This window comes from Kogia breviceps, chromosome 3 (assembly GCF_026419965.1).
Source record: "Kogia breviceps isolate mKogBre1 chromosome 3, mKogBre1 haplotype 1, whole genome shotgun sequence".
Classification (NCBI taxonomy): Eukaryota; Metazoa; Chordata; class Mammalia; order Artiodactyla; family Physeteridae; genus Kogia; species Kogia breviceps.
Genome location: NC_081312.1, coordinates 63,070,489 through 63,093,342, shown reverse-complemented (window position 1 = coordinate 63,093,342; position 22,854 = coordinate 63,070,489). Strand labels below are relative to the sequence as shown.

The 22,854-nt window shown below is 38.6% G+C and overlaps 1 protein-coding gene across 9 annotated transcripts in view; it reads right to left on the bottom strand.

Moving 5' to 3' along the window:
• Nucleotides 1-22,854, bottom strand: part of MBIP (MAP3K12 binding inhibitory protein 1) — a 66,904-nt gene that overhangs the window by 16,556 nt on the left and 27,494 nt on the right. For 3 of the 9 annotated variants that reach the window (XM_059055653.2, XM_067028571.1, XM_059055656.2), the window contains one exon: nt 11,695-14,669. The exons of 2 other annotated variants lie outside the window; for them this stretch is intronic. In XM_059055653.2, the coding sequence (XP_058911636.1) occupies nt 14,562-14,669 (108 nt within the window). In that variant the 3' untranslated portion in view covers nt 11,695-14,561. Of the gene's footprint in view, nt 1-11,694; nt 14,670-22,854 lie in introns of those variants that run through there. 4 more of the 9 variants (XM_059055654.2, XM_067028573.1, XM_067028572.1 and 1 more) reach the window with 4 other exon arrangements.

Genomic DNA, 22,854 nt, shown 5'->3' with positions numbered 1-22,854 from the left:
TAGTGAATAGAAAGGCACAAAAACATCCAACCATATTTAGAAAAGCTCACACATGGCTCACACTATGCCCCGTGGAAAGGGTGTACATATATGTGTGTGTGTGTGTATTATGTGTATGTATATGTGTGTGTATATATACATACACTATATCAATATATATGAAGGATATATAAATGTGAGTATATATATATATATATATATATATATATATATATATATATAAATAATCACTTTGTCCCACTGAGCAGTTTTTAGCCTGTTCAGATATAGCTAGTGGAAAACTTGTTCAATAAGCATTAGTTTGGGGCCTGACTCCTAATCCCTACTTTTCATAACACCTCAACAATTCTTCAAGAAACACTGAGCAGTGACTGTGGTCACAAGAGTCCATGGTCTGTTGGATATGCAGCCCTGTCCCCTTTACCTAAGTAGACTCACCTGCTTCCTGGCGAGCTGGCCTTCTCTTTGAGGCAGGTTACCCTGGGCCAGCATTTTCCCCTCGCACCCACCCTGTCGAAGTTCACCAAATCTGTGTTCCACTCCTTGGAGTTTTGGTAGCTGACTGGCCAGTTCAGGAGGTGAGTGGGTCATGACGCAACCATGCAGATTAACCAAGACCTCCACAAGGTAGTAGGGAGGCTGGTTTCAGGAAGGAGACATTTCCTGTGCTCCTGGAATCTCAATATGTATGTAACCATTGGTGGCCCCCTGGCCCTGGATTAGCCTGCGACTTTGAAAAGGCATGAAGTGATTTTTTCAGAGTGACAGGATCTCCCTCCAAAGAGAGTCTGTATTCTAGAATTTTTGTCACAGACCTGGAAAGCTCCTTTTGGAGACAGGAGACCCACTGTTCTTGTAGCAAGGCATATTACCTTGCCAGGCAGCCAAATACAATAAAGCAGCTGGCTTTCAGAGGATATGAATGCTGATCAAACCTCTTTGGCCAATGACAAATATCAGTCTATATGAGAGGGGTTGTGTTAAATGATTTACTAAGTGGATTTCTTCTCTGTAGCATTTTATCTTTAATATTAGTACCTCAGCAGGAAGACCATCTCTTGAATTCTGTAATTCAATAGAAACTATACTTATGATTATACTTGTCATATTCCCCCAAATTCAAAGTTGATACTCTCCATTACTCCATATCTCTCCATTTGAGAAGAAAATTTGCCTTTCTTTGCTCTTATCAAAAGGATAATTCCTCATATTTTATTTTTCCAATTAAATGTTTGCCACTGCTTTAGCTGACCATTTTCCCCCTTTTGTTCTGTTGTTATTCAAGGTTACCTCGGCCTTTCCCCGATCCACCTGCTGCCTAACTTAGCTGTACCATAAATGTATTTGCAGCTTTTTGCAGAGAAAAAACATGGGCTTAGAGAGGGTGAGGGCAGGTTAGCCAACCCTGCCCCTTGCAGAGGGCCGTCTTCACCTTTCTGAATCTCAGATCCATTATCTGCAAAGGAGGATAATAATACAGGAACCTCTCAGCCGACTGTAAGGGTTAAACGAGATAATGCGTGAGGTCTTCATCCTCCTCTGTCTGGCTTGAGCAAATCCTCCCAATTGTTAGCTCGTGTCAGGTCTTTCTTCCTTTTTCTCCATTTTAAACTCTTCTCCCTTAGTCAAAATTCACAGAATCGAATACAATTGCAGATGTTTCCTATTTATATAATAACTTTAAAAACTACGTTTAGACAGACCGTAATAAGATATTTAAAGTAGATCTACTGTGGTTTCTTCAAAGGGGCCCTTTTCTGAAATTTTTACTTAAGGCCCAGAGGTTTAAGGTTAAGACCCTGTTTATAATAATAACTTCTTAAGTGTAATGTAGCGAACAATAGTAATCCATTCCCCATGCTCTAGCCAGAAGCCAGACTAATTTTTCTAAGGAGCAAGTCTGACAGGGCCATTCCCCTGCTCCTTCCATTGGCTTCTTAAGCTGATTTACTGGGCCCTTTGGACTTGGGCTCTTCTTCCCTCTCAAGGGTCTTTCTCCCACTCCCCCCACCTCCCGCCCCCGCCTGACACAGTGCTCCACATACAGCAGCTGAACAACAGAACAGCTGTACGTTGAATGAATAAGTACATGAAGGAATCAGCAAAGAACAAAGTGGTTAAATATTTTATAGCTTTTATTAAGCTGTAGAATTCAACAGATGGCCGTCTAGTTGCAGAAAAAAAAGTTATTTATTGATTTAAAATATATATCTGTAATTGGTGGCTCTCAAAGAAAGGTGTAATTGGGAAATTCAATCACAGTGTTTGGATTTCCTTTTTAAGGTAATTTTCCCACATGGGAATTTTCTATTTTGTCAGCTGTGTATCTGGTGTACTTTTTGGAAGACAAACCTCTTTTCTACAGTTTACAGCATCCAGTTAGCTTTAAGTGGAAATCAATTACATTCACATATGTGCATATGTATTAAATTGTGCAGATAGCAAGGATGGAGAGATAGCAGTGCCCATGTTTTTCCAAGTGTTTTCATAAAAAAAAAAAAAAAAAAGCTTTCAACCCTTCAAAACAGTGGAAAAGAAATATGCTGAAAAATAAAATTCTTCGATCACAAATTAAATTTGCTTTTACGCTGGAACAGCTCACATGGAGATGACTTTCCAGAAGAGGGAGCAGACCATAAATGTGATATTTAAGTAATTATGTAGCTTGTTAGAAGAAACTGTTAGGAGGAAAGGAACAGAAATAGGGCAGGTGAGAGGAATCTGGAATGCGAGGGTAGAGGGAAGGCAGGATGTACTTTGGGTGGGGACAGAATCCACTGCAGGGTTGCCAGATTTAGAAGAAAACAAAAACAAAACAAAAGGGCACCCAGTTAAACGTGAATTTCAGATAAACACTGACTAATTTTTCTTTTAGTATCCATGTGTTCCATGCAGTATTTGTGGGATGTAGGTGGCTATTTATTGCTTATCTGAAATGAAAATTTAAATGGTGCCCAGTGTTTTTTTTCTGGCACGTCGATGTCATTGAGAGTGAGGTTTGAGCAAAGGAGGTACAGGGCATGTGGGACAATCTGAAGAAGGCATTCCCGGCCGAGAGGTGGGCATATGGTGAGCACACTGGGGCATCAAGGCAGCCAGTGTGTCTGAGGCCGAGGAGTGGAGAGGAGACTGTCACAGAAGGACAGGGGCAGGCAGATTCTGCAGGGCCCTGTAGGCTTCTGGAAGCATTTTGTTTTTTCTCCTGGGTGAACTAAGGATCCATTGTAGGGCTCTCAGCAAAGAAGTGATGTGAACTGACTCCCGACTTTAAGGGATCACTCTGGCTGCTGGGTTAAACACAGAGACGAAGGAGCCAGGGCGGAGGGAGGGAGACCCACAGGGGATTTCGCAGTTACCCAGGGGACTGGTGTGACGGTGGCTCAGACTGGGGTGGTAGCGGAGACGTGAACAGAAATGGTTGGATCTTGAATATATTTTGAAGAGACAACAGAATTTTCTGACATTAAATGTGGGAGATAAAAGAAAGGTAAGGGTTAAAGGTGGGTTTTGATCTGAGGGCCTAGAAAGAAGGGAGTGGCCATCTCTGAGATGGGAAAGATGTGACGGGAAGGGGTCAGAGGAAAAGATCAGGAGTCTAGTTTCGGAAGTGCTGAGTTTGCTGGGACTCAGGACGGCCCAGGGGTCATCCGAGTGCGCCATGGGGAGAGGAGTCTGGTCTGAGCAGGAGATGTCAGTTTTGTGCTCTCTGTAATCTCCATGTAAATCAACATTCGCAAGGAGAAACGGCTTGTCACCATCCTCTTAAGGAAATTGTTGCTCCTTCCTTCTAGTTTTACTTAGAAAATATTTCTGTCTTTGAACCCGTTGCTGTGTTTAGTTTCCTGTCAACTATCCTTCGCTTTTGAAAAAAAGAAGTGAAGTGTGACAGATTTAAAACATCTTCACTTTTAACCCTCCTGAAGTCCAGGAAAGTGGGAAGAGTCATTTTTCCTATACAATGCTCCTTTTAGTGAGATTCTTCTCAGATTTGTCCTTGAGGATCCCATTCTAGGTAATCTTGTTCTTTTTTTAAATTTGACTTTTGGCTCTTTCTGAATCAAGATGTAAATAGGATTTAAATTCACACAAGTGTCTAGGCCAAGGCTTGCCACATTCTGAGTTCACGTGGAATATGTCACAGTTTCTAATAAGGGGAAGGTGATAGCAACATTTGAAACAGAAATATTTTGAACCTAATATATCTAAAATTCCTAGATTTCAGGGACCTAAAAGCTGGGGCTACAATGGAAAGGATAAGGTCTAAAAGAAGACGTTATATTTGAATTTATTCAGAAGAGAGATTCTGAATTACTTTTTTACTCTTTTAAAAGGTTTTAGAGGGTCAAATAATTTTAAGTTACATGAAACTTTGTTAAACTGATCCAAAAGCTTTGGATTAGGAGAAGTAATTAGGTTTTAATCCTGATTCTGTAACTACTTAGCCATGAAGCCCTTGGGCAAAGCTTTTACCTTTCAACACGTCCCAGTTCTCACATCTAAAAAAATGAGGAATCAATGCATCAGGTTACCCCTTCCTAAAGTAAGAACGTGATACAATTCAGATTACTGTATGAGAAGGTAACTTGAAAACATAAACCAAAGGGATTACTTCCCTATTGTCAGCAGTATTATTTAATACAAGAAGAATTCCTTCTACTCTGTCACTGACATAAAATATAAAATTTGGCTTGTGGCACAATATAAAACAGAGTCAGAGACATATTTTTATTTCTTGAGGGAAGAAAATGTTCGTTCAGTAATGGTGTTTCATTGATGAAATGAACAAGAGTTTAAATATTGAGCGATGCCTAATTTCTATTATTTCCCACTTGAAGTTTCAGGTTTGTAATTATTTTTCTTGAGATTAAGAAATTATGAGAAAGACTTAATGGGGAAGTAGGCATCTCCCAACATTGACCTTCTTTCCCTGTTGCAAAACATAGTCACATGGAGACATTAAAAACAAATTAGTTGATCAATTTATTTAACACAGGGATTTTAATTTCTCATTTACATCACTGTCTGTATATCCCTGAGCTTTACACAATACCTGTCCTCTATTTGGTTTGTTCATTTACTTATTTTTTCAGTTAAAAGTAAAGGACATTTGGCATGTAGGTGCTCAGTAATTTAAGCTGAACTAAATTAGTCTAAGCCAGTCATGGAAATGTAATTCCTCTGGACAGTCATTGGTTTGGGAAGGCACATGGGGTGCAGTTCTGGCCAATGAGATGTAAAAAGAGGAAGTCTCATAAAAAAGGAGACATTTGAGAAGAAGTATCAGAAGACAGCTTCTTCTGCTGTCCTACCTACATTGTTTTATCTGGATGTGATGCCTGGAAGTGTGGCAGCCATCTTGCCACCATGAAGGCTTATAAGTGAGAGCAGAAAGATGGGAAGAACCTGGGTCTTTAATGAAACTAGTGGATTAACCTATTTTGGACTTCTCTTTATGTGTAATAACAAACTTCTCATTGTTTAAGCCAGTTGAGTAAGAGTTTTCTGTAATTTGCATACAAAAGCAGCATAATATTACAGATATACAAATCCTAATGGTGAGCTTTTCTGGTTATTTTCATTCATACATTCTCTTGGTCATGTTAGTTATGCTTCTTGGCATTTCCAGATCCCCCTAGTTTTCTTGAAAAGAAGTAACTAGGGCTGTTGTCAATGCTGTGGATAAGGACATATACCCCTTAAGGCTTCTGAGGGAAGCAATTGCATCTGTTTTGCATATCATTGTATACCCAGCCCCTTTATTGTGCTTGTTATTTAATATAAGTTGAGTGAATAAATGAATTTTCCATAATTCCTTTTTTACCATAGTGTTACATTAGGATGATAGCCTTGGGCAGAAGACTAAGGTTAACAGAATGCCTTTTCAATTCCATTCTTTTTTTTCCCCAATTTTGTTTATAAAGGCAAATAAAGGTCAGAGGCCATGACTTTTCAAGCATCAGTCACATTTTTTTCTCCAGATTTGTTAACTGGCATGAGAGGTCATCTATGATTGTCTATCTATTGAGACAGAAAAATGAGATTACAGTTCCAAGAACAAGGGGGAATAAAGGATGGTGAATAGCGGCTATTTAATAGGCTGCCACGTGAAGGCTGAAGTTCTTTAGCAACAGTGAATTTTAAAGCATACTTCCCATGCTATTAAGCCTTAAATGTTTTTTTTTTTTTTCGGTATGCGGGCCTCTCACTGTTGTGGCCTCTCCCGTTGCGGAGCACAGGCTCCGGACGCACAGGCTCAGCGGCCATGGCTCACGGGCCCAGCCGCTCCGCGGCATGTGGGATCCTCCCGTACCGGGGCACGAACCCGTGTCTCCTGCATCGGCAGGCGGACTCTCAACCACTGCGCCACCAGGGAAGCCCGCCTTAAATGTTTAAATCAACTGAGATGATACAGGAAAGAAACAGAATTTTCACAGTTAAAAATTGAGCATACATTTTATGCTTGGTTAAACTTTCCGATCTACCGTTTGAAATATCTGGTTCTATCTGTATTAAATGACTGGTTAATTTGCATCCCTGTTTTAAAATTACATTCCAGAAAATCTCTAGGGTAGCTTGTTTTCCAGGGTTGGAAGCTATGTGTTTTGGAAATCTACCCACTCCAGAGGCTACCACTCGTGCTTCAGGGTACCAGCCAGCCAAGAAGTAAAAAGAGTGGAAACAACTTAGATGTCCCTCGTTTGGGAAATGAACATAGAAACTCTAGTTTATTCATACATTTGAAATACTAAGTAACAGTTAAAATAGGTAAAGTAGATATACATAAATCAATACGGTTAAAACTCAAAAACTGTGTTCAGTGAAAAGTAGCAAGTTTTAAGTAGGATACAATTAAAATAACATGTTAAGAATAAAACATGGGCTTCCCTGGTGGCGCAGTGGTTGAGAGTCCGCCTGCTGATGCAGGGGACGCGGGTTTGTGCCCCAGTCCAGGAAGATCCCACATGCCGGAGCAGCTAGGCCCGTGAGCCATGGCCGCTGAGCCTGTGCGTCCGGAGCCTGTGCTCCGCAACGGGAGAGGCCACAGCAGGGAGAGGCCCGTGCACCACAAAAAAAAAAAAAAAAAAAAGAAGAAAAAAAAAAAACAGTACTAAAAAAATGCATGAAAATGATGCATACCAACTTCAGGATTGTGGTTCCCTCTGAGAGAGGGAGATTGATTTTCACTGTGTCTTCATGGTATTCACTGTATCTCCACTTGGCCTATTTCTTTAAAAGTAAAAACTTGAAAGTAAGAATGACAAATGTTAACACCTGTTAATGCAGGATGATGGGAAATGATTGTTTGATATATTATTGTCTGTACTTTTCTGTATGTTTGAAAAAGTTCATATTTTTTAAAAAGGGGGGCTAATTTCACAGTTCTGGAATGGCAAAGATCTATTATTAACTCCTGTATGATAGTCTAAACTTATATCAATATTCAAGCTTTTAATTTTAATTGGAAAATTTTTCTATTTCCTAGTGATTTATAGCAGTGTAGATTAAGGTCATCCCAGGAAGGCCATTTAAAGACAAGAAAATAGTACTTATAATAAAATAAATTTCTCAGACAGTTCTGTGTTTACCAAGAACTATAAGTTATAAAAAATGAGTAAAGAACATTTGAAGCATTTTGTCCTACAAGGATGGGTTGTTTTTGAAAGTATACCAACTTTTTATGTAGGTAAAGCAACTTAAATGTTTACTTTTTTAAAAATCATAAGCATGTGAATATTTTGCAACCCAAGGATTTTTCTCACAATTTTATTCATTCCTCTTGACTAAAGTTTCCTAGAGAAACTGCATGGAGGAGTGACCTCATGTCTTTAAATTTCTTGAAACCATTAAAAAAAATCTTGGAAAGTGATTTTATCTTGCCTAAATACATGATAATTTTTTTTACTTTGCTACTATTATAAAATTAATATTGGCATATGCATTTTATAAAGCTCTTCATATTTTAAAAATATATCTTAATTCTCAATATACCAGGAAAAATACCATTACCATCTGTGTCCATTAATCTTAAAATTTAAAACTATATATTTTAAGTCATATTATGAATAATTTATAGAAGTATAAAGCGATAGCCTAATTTAAAACTTTAAAAAGAATTTAAACATAGTAAACACAATTTTTATTTCATTTTTTTTTGGCTTTGAAGCTATATATACTTGCAATGGGTAATGTCAGTTGAAGGTAACTAACGGCTCATTACCTGCCATGCATGAACCTGGAATATATCCATCTTGTTAACTGTGACTATATTTCAAATACATTTCTGTTAGGTTCTGGCTTATCATTACTCTGGTTCTTCTTGCATGTGCATTACCAAAATGCAATACTTTAAAAAAACTTTGACATAATTTTTTGAAGAAGGGTGGCAATGATTGGAAAACATTTTAACTTTTTTATTTAAAAGTACAAATTAGAATAAGTCCAGCAATTTTTTCATTTCTACATCATTTATTTACTTTCAATCACATTTGTGTACATACCTGTCTTCAGCATATTTCACTTAGGAACTATATCAAGTAAATTTTGGTGGCTAAACATCATAAAAGGTGAAAGAATACTGCCAAACTACCTACTTAGCAAAATTAGATGGTCCAGGTCCTTGTCGTAAAATATTGCATGATGAAGCACTTCCTGTTGAGTAAGTGGATGAGAATACCATATTTGCTTGTTGTCCTTAGAAATGTATGGTTCACTCATCCATTCTTGAGTTTGAGAAAACTCATTTAGAATATGCACCTGAAGACTCATGCTCTGAGGTTTTGCCTACATGATCAGTTTCATCAACATCATTAGGATCTAGACTGTCCTCTCTTTGCATTCACCTTCTGATTCTCTTAATAATTGTGAAAATTCCTCTGTTAATGTTCTCCTACTTGCCATTATGGTCAAAATGAAAAATTCTAAACTCTCAGCTATACTACTCATTGAAAACCTTTGAGAAAAAAAGACTCAAAAGCTGGTGTCTTTCCAGAATTTTATACCTTCTCAAAAGATGGTTAATAGTGGGGGCAATGTGATATGAAAACTAAGGATGAAGTAATAGTGATCATTTATTGTAAAATAATTACATGGGTATAATTAATTAGTAATGATTAAATAATTCCTGAGCTAATGAAATAGTAAAATATCTCAAAAGATGTAGGAAAAATTGAATAAAATTAAGTCACTGAGATCCCATAATGTATCTTAGAGTTAATGGACACGCATAGGGATTGAAAGATATAATGAATTTTATTATATTTTTTAAAAGTAGATTTTCTCTTTATCCCTGGGAGAATATTAAGAAAAAGTAAAAGTCATGAAATATCAATTCTTATAAATAGTTGCTCAAAACCAAACAAAAACTAAAATTTTGTCCAGTAGACCCAGATGGTATCTCTAGGGTTAACAATCATAAAACGTTTCCAGTTAAAGTAACAGGCAAAAAAGTACTTTTTTTTTTTTTTTTTTTTTTTTGCGTTACGCGGGCCTCTGACTGCTGTGGCCTCTCCCGTTGCGGAGCACAGGCTCCGGACACGCAGGCTCTGCAGCCATGGCTCATGGGCCCAGCCGCTCCGCGGCATGTGGGATCTTCCCGAACCAGGGCACGAACTCGTGTCCCCTGCATCGGCAGGCGGGCTCTCAACCACTGCACCGCCAGGGAAGCCCAAAAAAGTACTTCTTAAAGAACTAAAAACTTTATAAAGCGGCAGAGATCACAGGGGCAGTGTTCCCAGCCCATGCTTTCTTTCCCCATAGGGCTGGGCAAGTGTGGCTATTTTTGTTCTTCTAGATCCTAACACTCAAGCCAAAGATAACTGGCCCAAGTGTGGACAGCTGACCCAAGTTGAGAATATGAGTTCCTCTTTTTCCAGATTTTGAATCATAAGAAACAAACACGGGACACCGGAACCAAAGGGCTATGTCTAAGCTCACAACGCCATGGAGCCCAAAGTCTCGAGCAAAATCAAACTGCAAAGAGGCAGGAAAGAAGACATGTTTCAGAGAGGCCAAGCTACAAACAGAGTGAAGCAGGTATGCAGAATCCAGACAACATGCTCCAGTGGTGGCAAGAGGGTAACCAATCCTGGCTGAACTTCCTGCAATTTGAATTATTCACGTTCTTTATAACAACACCCCTTTTCTTAAGTCAGAATTGGTTTTCTGTTTCTTCGAAACAAGAAATCCCTAAAACAGAAATCAGTGCCAAGAATAGGATTGTAATAGGCTCTACGTAGAACTAGCTGTGGAGTCCAGGCAGCAGGATGGGATAAAGGCAGGGGTGAGAGAGAGAATTCCCAATTCCCTAGAAAACGGGTGGCATAGAGGTAAGAGGTGGCAAAATACCTAAACTGCCCAAAATCTCTTGGGGCCAAGCCACATGTCACTAAAGCCAAAGCTTCAGATTTAAGTAATCAAATGTTGAAATGTAGGAATGTGTTAATTCCCTTTGGACATAATTAAAAGTCAGTGGCAACGAGTTTTCTGTACCAGGTTGTCTGGCTAAAAGTAGATAGGAAAAAGGAAATTACATATCTATGTTTCATAAAGGGAATTCTTTTCTGCTGAGATTGTTGAAGGTAAGATCTGGATATTATTCATGAATTTGGAAAAGCTCAGGGCTCAGGAGCCTAGCAGTTGAAAGGATGATAGCTAGACTAGTTGGGGAAGCTCAGCCCTTTTCCACAGGATGAACATGCCTATCACCCCCAGCCCCCAATTTCCAAACCCTAGTAAAACACGTCCCTAGATTGGAATGTAACCTGTGGAGGGGAGGGATTTTTAAGGGCAGACTAGGGAAGAAGTGCTTCCTGTCTTACAATCCTCTTTCAAGTCACTTTTCCTCCTTTATTCTCTTGAGGACAGAGCCATTAAGAATAGTGGAGTCTAAGAAGAGCTGAACAACAAAAATCCTGAAGGAATGGTCATTAGGTGGCCTGGTGATTAAGGGAGCAAGCTTACTCGCTGCCCCCATCCATGCCAGAAATTCTTGGCATCAATTTTAGTCAGTGACGCACTCAAGAAAGACAATGATTGAAAGCCCACTGAAATACTGGGTAATTATCACCAGAACCTGTCTTAAACAAGCAACTATACCAACTCACGCCAATGGCCTCTTCTGGAGGCTCCGACTGAAGCAGAAAAGGATGCTGGCACCAGACGTTACTTACTGTAGAGAGGAGGACTCTCTAATGTCCTTCAGAAGAGTAAGTCTGAAGGATAACAGAAAAAGGAAATCCTTCTAATGGCCAGATCCTAGGATTGTCAGACATGACTTAGGAACATATTCTACTGCTAAGAGCCAAGAAACAGATTTGTGGTATTTATTTAGGGGCAGACTAGTGACCAGTATATGATCCTGTTTTCTAGGTTTCTTCCCCACCTCTAAGTCATCGTCCTTTTCTAATCGATAATTTCTGTTGAGGTTTTTCCTACTGTATTGCTGATGTGATCGTAGTACAATGTGCCAATAAACCCAGAGGAGGTCATTCTGTCAGGATGATGATTACAAGCACTGGATAGAGACCGAAAGGCAGACATTTGTTGCTGTACCTATAATACTGGATGACATTAGGCAAGATTATCTTGAAGGATAAGTTTGTTCTGCAGAGAAGAAACATAGTGGTAAGACATTAGTGGAAACAACTTGTCCACATGCAGTTCTTGGGAATGATTTTAAAGCCCCATTTTTTTAAATTTTTACCAGTTGACCCCATTTTCAAGGCTTCCACAAACATGGTACAAGACTGTGTGTGCAGTGCATATTCTTATGAAGAGGTCCTGCCCCATCCTCCTGGCCACAACTGACTGAGACCCCTGATGATGCTGAGATTCAGTCTCTGAAGGACTTGAACTAAGATACAAAGACAGGTAAGCAAGCAGGGGTCAATGGAGTTGCGAGGCTCTATAGAGCTGGGTTCAGAGTGTGCACCATGGAAGTTCAAAGGCATGAACAAGCCAAGGTGATGGAGACAGGGCTAACATGTAACCCATGTGAGGAAGCAGAAATGAAGAGGCCTTCAGAGAAACCTGTTCACAGAGAGAATAAAGCAGATGCATAGATGCTTATGTGTAAGAGAAAAAGAATGAGGAAGACAGATGGAAAGAAACAAAGAGGGAGAAGGAGAGCAGAAAACGAGGGTAGGGGACAGAGACAGAATTAGACAGAGCCAGAGGCAGCTAGAGACACAGAAAAAGAGATGAACTGAACCACTGGTAACTTTCTGGATGCCACACTGTCAAGCTATACTTCCTGCAATTAAATTCCAGATTTCTGATGCTTTTTAACAATTCTGCTTTACAAGCTATTTCAGGTAGATTTCTGATTCTTGCAACCAATTATTGAGCTAAACATCTGCTCCTTGATTATACCTGCTTTAAAAAAAACATTTTTTTTTACTGCAGTATAGTGGATTTACAATATTGTTCCAGGTGTACAGAATAGTGATTATTTTTGCAGATTATATTCCAATATAGATTATTAGAAGATAATGGGTATAATTCCCTGTGCTATACAGTAAATCCTTGTTGTTTATCTATTTTACATATAGTTCCTGTTAATGCCATACGCCTAATTTGTCCCTCCTCACTGCCCCCTCACCTTTGATGACGGCAGGTTTGTTTTCTAGGTCTGTGAGTCTGTTTCTGTTTTGCATATTACATTCATTTGTATTTTTTTAGATTCCACATGTAAGTGATGTCATGAGTATTTGTCTTCCTCTGTTCGACTTCACTAAGCATGATAATCTCTAGGTCCACCCATGTTGCTGCAAATGGCAGTTATTTCATTTTTATGGCCAGGTAATATTCCACTGTGTATATATACCACATCTTCTTAAGCCAGTCATCCGTTGATGGGCACTTAGGTTGGTTCCATTTTTGGCTATTGTAAATAGTGCTGCTATAAACATTAGGGCGCATGAATCTTTTTAAATTAGTGTTTTTGTTTCCTCTGGATATATACCCAGGAGAGGAATTACTGGATCATATGGCAGTTCTACTTTTAATTTTTTAAGGAACCTCCCCAGTGCCGCACCAATTTACATCCCAACCAACTGGTGTATGAGGGTTCCCTTTTCTCCACACCCTCTCCATCATTTATTGTTTGTAGATTTTTTGATGATGGCCATTCTGACTGGTGTGAGGTGATATCTCATTGTAGTTTTGATTTGCATTTCTCTGGTAGTTAGTTGAGAAATGATGTTGAGTATCTTTTCATGTGCCTGTTACCCATCTCTGTCTTCAGAAAAATGTCTATTCAAGTCTTCTGCCCATTTTTTGATTGGATTGGGTTTTTTTTCATAGAGTTCTATGAGCTGTTTAAATAGTTTGAATATTAACCCCTTGTCAGTCACTTCGTTTGCAAATATCTTCTCCCATTCTGTATGTTGTCTTTTTGTCAATGGCTTTCTTTGCTATGCAAAACTTACAAGTTTAGTTAGGTCCCATGTGTTTATTTTCGCTTTTATTTCTTCTGTATTGGGAGACTGATCCAAGAAAAATATTGCTACAATTTATGTCAAAGACTGTTTCACCTATGTTCTCTTCTCAGATTTTTATGGTTTCATGTCTTATATTTAGGCCTTTTAACCATTTTGAGTTTACTTTTGTATATTGTGTGAGGGAATGTTCTAATTTCATTCTTTTCCATGTAGCTGTCCAGTTTTCCCAGCACCACTTGTTGAAAAGTCTTTTCTCCATTGTATATTCTTGCCTCCTATGTCACAGATTAATTGATCATAAGTGTGTGAGTAGTAGCTGCATCTTTTAAATGTTTAGTTTGCAACTATGGAAATATATGTACTGCCTAATATAAAACTGGGGCACTCCAAAAAGGTGAGGTTCTCAAGGGAGAGGGACTATATAAGTTGTAACATCTTAACTACTTTCCATTTAGTCAATAGTAATAACTAATGTTTACTAAGCACTTCTTTTAGGCCAGTTTCAAAAGCTGTACATGCATGATTTCAACTACTGTTCATAACAAATGTAGGATATATTATCTACATTTTACAGATAAGGAAATTAAGGCACAAAGATTAGGTAACTTGTTAAGGTCACACAGTCAATAGGGATAAAAGGTATGATCTACTATTAGATTAAATTGACACTTGGAAAAGAATATATGCATTCATTTAAAACTCACTTCAAATTTTAATTGAATGCCTATTATGTACAAAGTACTGGTTTAAACTAAAACTGGTTAATATCAATGTAACAAATATAGTCTTCTTAAATATCACTATTCAAAATAAACCTTTCTGTGGTAAACACACACATACATATGAAGATGTACTTTCAAATTAAGTCTTTCAACTTCCAAAATACCTCCTTTAAAACAGAAGGGAATAAATTCCAACAATGCTATTTTCAATGCATTAACTATTTTAAAAGTACACTGGAATATTTGAAGATTGCTTGCTGCAAAGTGGACTCACATGAAAATAAACCTTGATTTCAGAGGGAAGTCTACATTAATAAATACACTGTAGTTAATTAAATGGATATGTAAGTAAGTTATACACACATATCTAAAAAAGTAAAATGACAATGAGAGGAGTTTTTCATGGAAGGTGATGCGTCACCATGGATTCTGCTTCTCTTGATTTTCTGAGCAGAGCTTGCTTGAGGGCACTAATTTTCTCATCAAGTTCAGCCAGTGAATAGTTCTGCTGTAAACAATAACACAAATTGCTGAAGTATCTTAATGCAGATAAAGTTCTAAATGTACTATAAATATATAAAATATCCAAAAGCATAGTAAATACTGTTTTCTCATGAGAATTTAAAAACTGAACTATATATATTAATGTTGACTATACTATAAATTTAAGGGCATAAAACAACAAGGCTTAAATATTTTACTTTCGCTTTTCTAATGACTAAGCTCTCCTGGAACATTTATACTTTTTGGAAGGATTGTAGAAACATTTTTTTCAACTGACTATTCTCATAATCAATAGTAAAAGAGAAAGTATTTAGGACTAGTTTAACTGCTTAAAATAACTAGAAATTCTCTTGATAGATTAACTGCAATCAACTACCTCTCCTGGAAAAAATGGATACTCTCAAATTTACTCAAAATTTTACAATCAAAAAAATAAGTAGAAGGGGATCAAGATGGCAGAGTAGAAGGATGTGGAGCTCACCTCCCCACACAAACACATCAAAAATATATCTACATGTGGAACAATTCTCATGGAAAACTAACTGGAACCTGGCAGAAGAACTGTACAACCAAAGCTGCAAGGAAGATCTCTACGAAACCAGGTAGGACAGAAAAAAAACCACATCAGGTCAGGACCTGTGCCCCTGGGAGGAATATGTAAGGAAGAGAAGGTTTGCGTGGGTGGACCCTGGCACTGGGGAGCGAGCAGTTAGGCCACAATCCTGAATTCCAGTCCTGGGGTCCTGCACAGGGGTAAGAAGCGCCCTTGCCTGCTGGGAAATCCACTGGGACAGAGAGAAGGGCTGGAGAAACCTAGACTCTACTCAGAAGGAGTATGTGTGCTGGCTTCCCAATAATCAGGGTGGAGAGAGCCTTGCACTGGTGGATGCTAACTCATTACACTTCCCAATCCAAAGGGGTGAACACCCCCAGCCCTGTTCACTCCACACCAGAGCCTGCGAGATCTGGGCCAACTGAACACTGGGAAAAGACCTGGTCTAGCGATGCAGAGACAGAACAGAGTGCCTAGAGTATGATCTGGGTGCGGCAGGGGCAGCCAATGTCAGAGCACTCAGGAACACAGTGGTTTGTCTCCCAGCCAGAGTGCCCTGGAATGTCCAGTCCACACTAAAGCTTAGTGTTAGATTCTAAGAGAAGACTGCCACAGAGGCAGCCCAGATCTCAGGCAGCAGTGCAGCCACCTCAATTCCTGCAGTCTCAACACTCCTCCATGCCATACCTTTGCACTAGCTCTAGGACAAATACAGTAGAGGAAAACATGCAGCCTTGGGCTGCTTCTAAGCAGAACCACAAACACCTACACAAGCAGTGCATAGGTTCTCTCTGACTGCACGGGCCTCACTTGCTTCAGCAATCAACCTCCTTGGGGCAGGGCACACACTCAAGGGCAAAGGAGGCTGATTCTAACCCAACCCTCTGGGCTTCTACAACAACTGTGAAATAGACCCCACCCTTGACAGCGCAGTGACAGCAACAGCAGAGAGAAAGCCCTGCCTCACATCCTGCACAGGCTTTAGATACTCCAACACCAACCACATCCCCTATTAAGGGGATAATGGCCAGCACACCCAGAGGAAAGACATGGCTGTCATCCATACTAAAACCATCCCTTGCACCAAAGACACTGGATACAGTTTACACAGGAATGTCCCCACATAGAAACAATCCTTCAAGAAGACCACAGTAGATAACTTTCTGCCTCTATGAATTTAGGAGAAACAGTTAAGTAAAATATATAAAACAAATACTAACAGACATAAAAGGACAAGTTGACTATAATGCTAGGAGACTTTAACAGCCCACTGACATCAATGGACAGCTCATCCAGACCAGAAATCAGTAAGGCAACACAGGTACTAAATGACACAATATGCCCGTTGGACTTAATTGATTTCTACAGGATGCTACATCCAAAAAAGCCAGAATACACATTCTTTTCAAGCCCGCATGGAATGTTCTCTAGGATAGACCATATACTAGGTCACAAAACAAACCTCAACAAATTTAAGAGGACAGAAATTATTTCAAGTATCTTTTCTACTGAAAATGGTATGAAACTAGAAATCAACCACAGAGACAAAAACAGGAAAAGGAGAGTAAAGAACATGCACTAAAAAACCAATGGGTGAATGATGAAATCAAAGAAGAAATAAGAAAATACAAAGACAAATGGAAATGAAAACCACAACTTTATAAGATCTATGGGATGCAACAAAAGCAGTTCTAAGAGGAAAGTTCATAGGGATATAGGCCTTCCTCAAGAAAGAAGAAAAACCCTAAACAACCTAGCCTACCAGCTAAAATAATTAGGAAAAGAACAAACAAAACCCAAAGTCAACCGAAGGCAGGAAATAATCAAGATAAAAGAGGTCAAACAGGGCTTCCCTGGTGGCGCAGTGGTTGAGAGTCCGCCTGCCGATGCAGGGGACGTGGGTTCGTGCCCCGGTCCGGGAAGATCCCACGTGCCGCGGAGCGGCTGGGCCCGTGAGCCACGGCCGCTGAGCCTGCGCGTCCCGAGCCTGTGCTCCGCAATGGGAGAGGCCACAACAGTGAGAGGCCCGCGTACCACAAAAAAAAAAAAAAAAAAAAAAAAAAAAAAAAAAAGAGGTCAAACAAAAATACAAAAGATCAATAAAACCAAGAGGTGTTTTTTTTTTTAAAGACAAACAAAATCAACAAACCTCAACCCAGGTTCCCCAAGAAAAAAAGAGGACCCAAACAAAATAAGAAATATAAGAGATATAACAGCTGACATCACAGAAATACAAAAAATAATAAAAGAATACTATGAACAGTTTTATATGCCAACAGATTGGACAAACTAGAAGAAATGGACAAGGTTCTAGAAACACAGCCTGCCAAAACTGAGTCAAGAGGAAACAGATAATTTGAACAGACCAATCACTAAAAGTGAAATTGAATATCTAAAAAACAAAACAAAACAAAAAAACTCCCTGCAAACCAAACTGATTCACCAGGGAATTCTACCAAACATACAAAGAAGAACTCATACCTATACTTCTCAAAGAGGAGGGAACTCTCCCAAATTCATTCTATGAGGCCACCATCACCCTGACACCAAAACCAGAAAAAGACACTATAAAATAAGAAAATTACTGGCCAATATTTCTAACAAATATAGATGCAAAATCCTCAACAAAATATTAGCAAACCGAAACCAACAATACCTTCAAAGGATCACACACCATGATCAAGTGGGATTCATACCACAGTCACAAGGATTGTTCAACATATGCAAATCAATGTGATACACCACATTAACAAAAGACAAAAACCACATGACATCTCAATAGATGCAAAAAAACATTTGAAAAAATTCAACATCTATTCATGATAAAAACTCACGAAGTGAAAATATCTCACCATAATACAGGCCATTTATGACAAACCCACAGACAACAGAATATTCAAGGATGAAAAGCTCAAAGCCTTCCAGCTAAATTCAGGAACAAGCCAAGGATGCCTACTCTTACTTCCATTCAACATAGTATTAGAAGTCCTACCACAGCAATCAGACGAGAAAAAGAAATAAAAGGTATCCAAATTGGAAGCGAAGAATTAGAACTGTCACTATTTGCAGATGATATGGTACTCTACATAAAGAACCCTGAAGTCTCCACAAAAAAACTATTAGAACTGATAATGAATTCAGTAAGGTAACAGGATACTAGATTAACATAAAATCTATTGCATGTCTTTGTCTTTACAATAATGAAATATCAGAAAGAGAAAATTTTTTCAAAGGCCCATATAAAACCGTTTCAAAACCAAAAAAACAAAACAAAAAAAACCCTAGGAATAACTTAACCAAAGAGGTGAAAGACCTATATGCTGATAAAATGGCCATACTTCCCAAAGCAATCTACTGATTTAATGTAATCACTATCAAAATACCTATGACACTTTTCACAGACCTAAAACAAATAAACCTAAAAGTTACATGGAAACACAAAAGACCCAGAATTGCCAAAGCTATCCTGAAGGAAAAGAACAAAGTTGGAGGTACAACACTTCCAGACTTCAAACTACACTAAAAAGCTACAATAACCAAAACAGCACTGTATTGGCAAGAAAACAGACATATAGATCAATGGAACAGAACACAGAGCTCAGAAATAAACCAATGCACCTATGGTCAATTATTCTACAGGCCAGGAAGGCAAGAATACACAATGGAAAAAAGACAATTTTTTTTGGTGGGGCAAATGACAGACTCCAATAGGGCTAAAGCCAAGGACTACTTCCCAGTACTTCTGCTGCCAGTGTCTGTGTCCCTGTAGTGAGCCACAACTGCCCCCCCACCTATGCAGGAGAACCTCCAACACTAGCAGCCATGAGGCTGACAGGGTCTTGGTGCTCTGGGCGGGTGTCAGTCCTGTGCCTCTGAGGTGGGAGAGACGAGTTCAGGACATAGGTCCACCAGAGACATCCCGGTCCCACATAATATCAATCAGCGAGAGCTCTCCCAGAGATCTCCATCTCAACACTAAGACCCAGCTCCACTCAATGACCAGCAAGCTCCAGTGCTGGACAACCCATGCCAAACAACTAGCAAGACAGGAACACAACCCCACCCATTAGCAGAGAGGCTGCCTAAAATCATAATAAAGCCGCAGACATCCCAAAACAGATCATCGGATGCAGTTCTGCCCACCAGAAAGACAAAATCCAGCCTAATCCAACAGAACACAGGCACCAGTCCCCTCCACCAGGAAGCCTACACAACCCACTGAACCAACCTTAGCCACTGGGGGCAGACACCAAAAACAACGGAAACTACAAACCGGCAGCCTGTGAAAAGGAGACCCCAAACAGTAAATTAAGCAAAATGAGAAGACAGAGAAACACACAGCAGATAAAGGAGCAAGGTAAAAACCCACCAGACCAAACAAATGAAGAGGAAATACGCAGTCTACCTGAAAAAGAATTCAGCATAATGATAGTAAAGATGATTCAAAATCTTGGAAACAGAATGGAGAAAATACGACGAACGTTTAACAAGGACCTAGAAGAACTAAAGAGCAAACAAACAGTGATGAACAGCACAATAAACGAAATTAAAAATTCCCTAGAAGGAATCAATAGCAGATTAACTAAGGCAGAACAGATAATTGACCTGGAAGATAAAAGAGTGGCGATAACTAGCGCAGAGCAGAATAAAGAAAAAAGAATGAAAAGAATTGAGGACAGACTCAGAGACCTCTGGGACAACATTAAATGCACCAACATTTGAATTATAGGGGTCCCAGAAGAAGAAGAGAAAAAGAAAGGGACTGAGAAAATATGTGAAGACATTATAGTTGAAAACTTCCCTAATATGGGAAAGGAAATAGTTAATCAAGTCCAGGAAGCACAGAGTCCCATACAGAGACATATTAATCAAACTATCAAAAATTAAATACAAGGAAAAAATATTAAAAGCAGAAAGGGGAAAACAACAAATAACATACAAGGGAATCCCCATAAGGTTAACAACTGATCTTTCACCAGAAACTCTGCAAGCCAAAAGGGTGAGGCAGGACATATTTAAAGTAATGAAAGGGAAAAAACCTACAACCAAGATTGCTCTACCCAACAAGGATCTCATTCAGATTTGAAGGAGAAATCGAAAGCTTTACAGACAAGCAAAAGTTAAGAGAATTCAGCACAACCAAACCACCTCTACAACAAATGCTAAAGGAACTTCTTTAGGCAGGAAACACAAGAGAAGGAAAAGACCTACAATAATAAACCCAAAACAATTAAGAAAATGGTCATAGGAACATACATATTGATAATTACCTTAAATGTAAATGGATTAAGTACTCCAACCAAAAGACACAGACTGGCTAAATGGATACAAAAACAAGACCTGTACATATGCTGTCTACCAGAGACCCACTTCAGACCTCTAGGGACACATGCAGACTGAAAGTGAGGGGATGGAAAAAGATATTCCATGCAAATGGAAATCAATAAAAGCTGGAGTAGCAATTCTCATATCAGACAAAATAGACTTTAAAATAAAGAGTATTACAAGAGACAAAGAAGGACACTACATAATGATCAAGGGATCAATCCAAGAAGAAGATATAACAATTGTACTTATTTATGCACCCAACATAAGAGCACCTCAATACATAAGACAAATGCTAACAGCCAAAAAGGGGAAATCGACAGTAACAAAATAATAATAGTAGGGGACTTTAACACCCCATTTTTACCAATGGACAATTCATCCAAAATGAAAATAAGGAAACACAAGCTTTAAATGATACATTACACAAGATGTACTTAATTGATATTTATAGGACATTCCACTCAAAAACAACAGAATACACTTTCTTCTGAAGTGCTCATGGAACACTCTCCAGGATAGATCATATCTTGGGTCACAAATCAAGCCTTGGTAAATTTAAGAAAACTGAAATCGCATCAAGTATCGTTTCTGACAACCACACTATAAGACTAGATATCAATTACAGTAAAAAAATCTGTAGAAAATACAAACACATGGAGGCTAAACAATACACTACTAAATAACCAAGAGATCACTGAAGAAATCAAAGAGGAAATCAAAAAATACCCAGAAACAAATGACAATGAAAACATGACAACCCAAAACCTATGGGATGCAGCAAAAGCAGTTCTAAGAGGGGAGTTTATAGCAATACAATCCTACCTTAACAAACAAGAAACATCTCAAATAAACAACCTAACCTTACACATAAAGCAATTAGAGAAAGAAGAACAAAAAAACCCCCAAAGTTAGCAGAAGGAGAGAAATCATAGAGATCAGATCACAAATAAATGAAAAAGAAATGAAGGAAACGAGAGCAAAGATCAATAAAACTAAAAGCTGGTTCTTTGAGAAGATAAACAAAATTGATAAACCATTAGCCAGACTCATCAAGAAAAAAGGGAGAAGACTCAAACCAATAGAATAAGAAATGAAAAAGAAGTAACAACTGAAACTGCAGAAATATAAAGGATCATGAGTGATTACTACAAGCAACTATATGCCAATAAAATGGACAACCTGGAAGAAATGGAAAAATTCTTAGAAAAGCACAACCTTATGAGACTGAACCAGGAAGAAATAGAAAATATGAACAGACCAATCACAAGCACTGAAATTGAAACTGTGATTAAAAATCTTCCAAGAAACAAAAGACCAAGACCACATGGCTTCACAGGCAAATTCTATCAAACATTTAGAGAAGAGCTATCACCTATCCTTCTCAAACTCTTCCAAAATATAGCAGAGGGAGGAATACTCGCATACTCATATTACGAGGCCACCATCACCCTGATACCAAAACCAGACAAAGATGTCACAAGAAAAGAAAACTACAGACCAATATCACTGATGAACATAGATGCAAAAATCCTCAACAAAATACTAGCAAACAGAATCCAACAGCACATTAAAAGGATCATACACCATGATCAAGTAGTGTTTATCCCAGGAAGGCAATGATTCTTCAATATACGCATATCAATGTGATACACCATATTAACAAATTGAAGGAGAAAAAACATATGATCATCTCAATAGATGCAGAGAAAGCTTTTGACAAAATTCAACACCCATTTATGATAAAAACCTTGCAGAAAGTAGGCACAGAGGGGACTTTCCTCTACATAATAAAGGCCATATATGACAAACCCACAGCCAATATCGTCCTCAATGGTGAAAAACTGAAACCATTTCCACTAAGATCAGGAACAAGACAAGGTTGCCCACTCTCACCACTATTATTCAACACAGTTTTGGAAGTTCTAGCCACAGCAATCAGAGAAGAACGAGAAATAAAAGGAATCCAAATCAGAAAAGAAGAAGCAAAGCTGTCACTGTTTGCAGATGACATGATACTATACATAGAGAATCCTAAAGATGCTACCAGAAAACTACTAGAGCTAATCAATGAATTTGGTAAAGTAGCAGGATACAAAATTAACGCACAGAAATCTCTGGCATTCTTATACACTAATGATGAAAAATCAGAGAGTGAAATTAAGAAAACACTCCCATTTACCACTGCAACAAAAAGAATAAAATATCTAGGAATAAACCTACCTAAGGAAACAAAAGACTTGTATGCAGAAAATTATAAGACACTGATGACATAAATTAAAGATGATACAAATAGATGGAGAGATATACC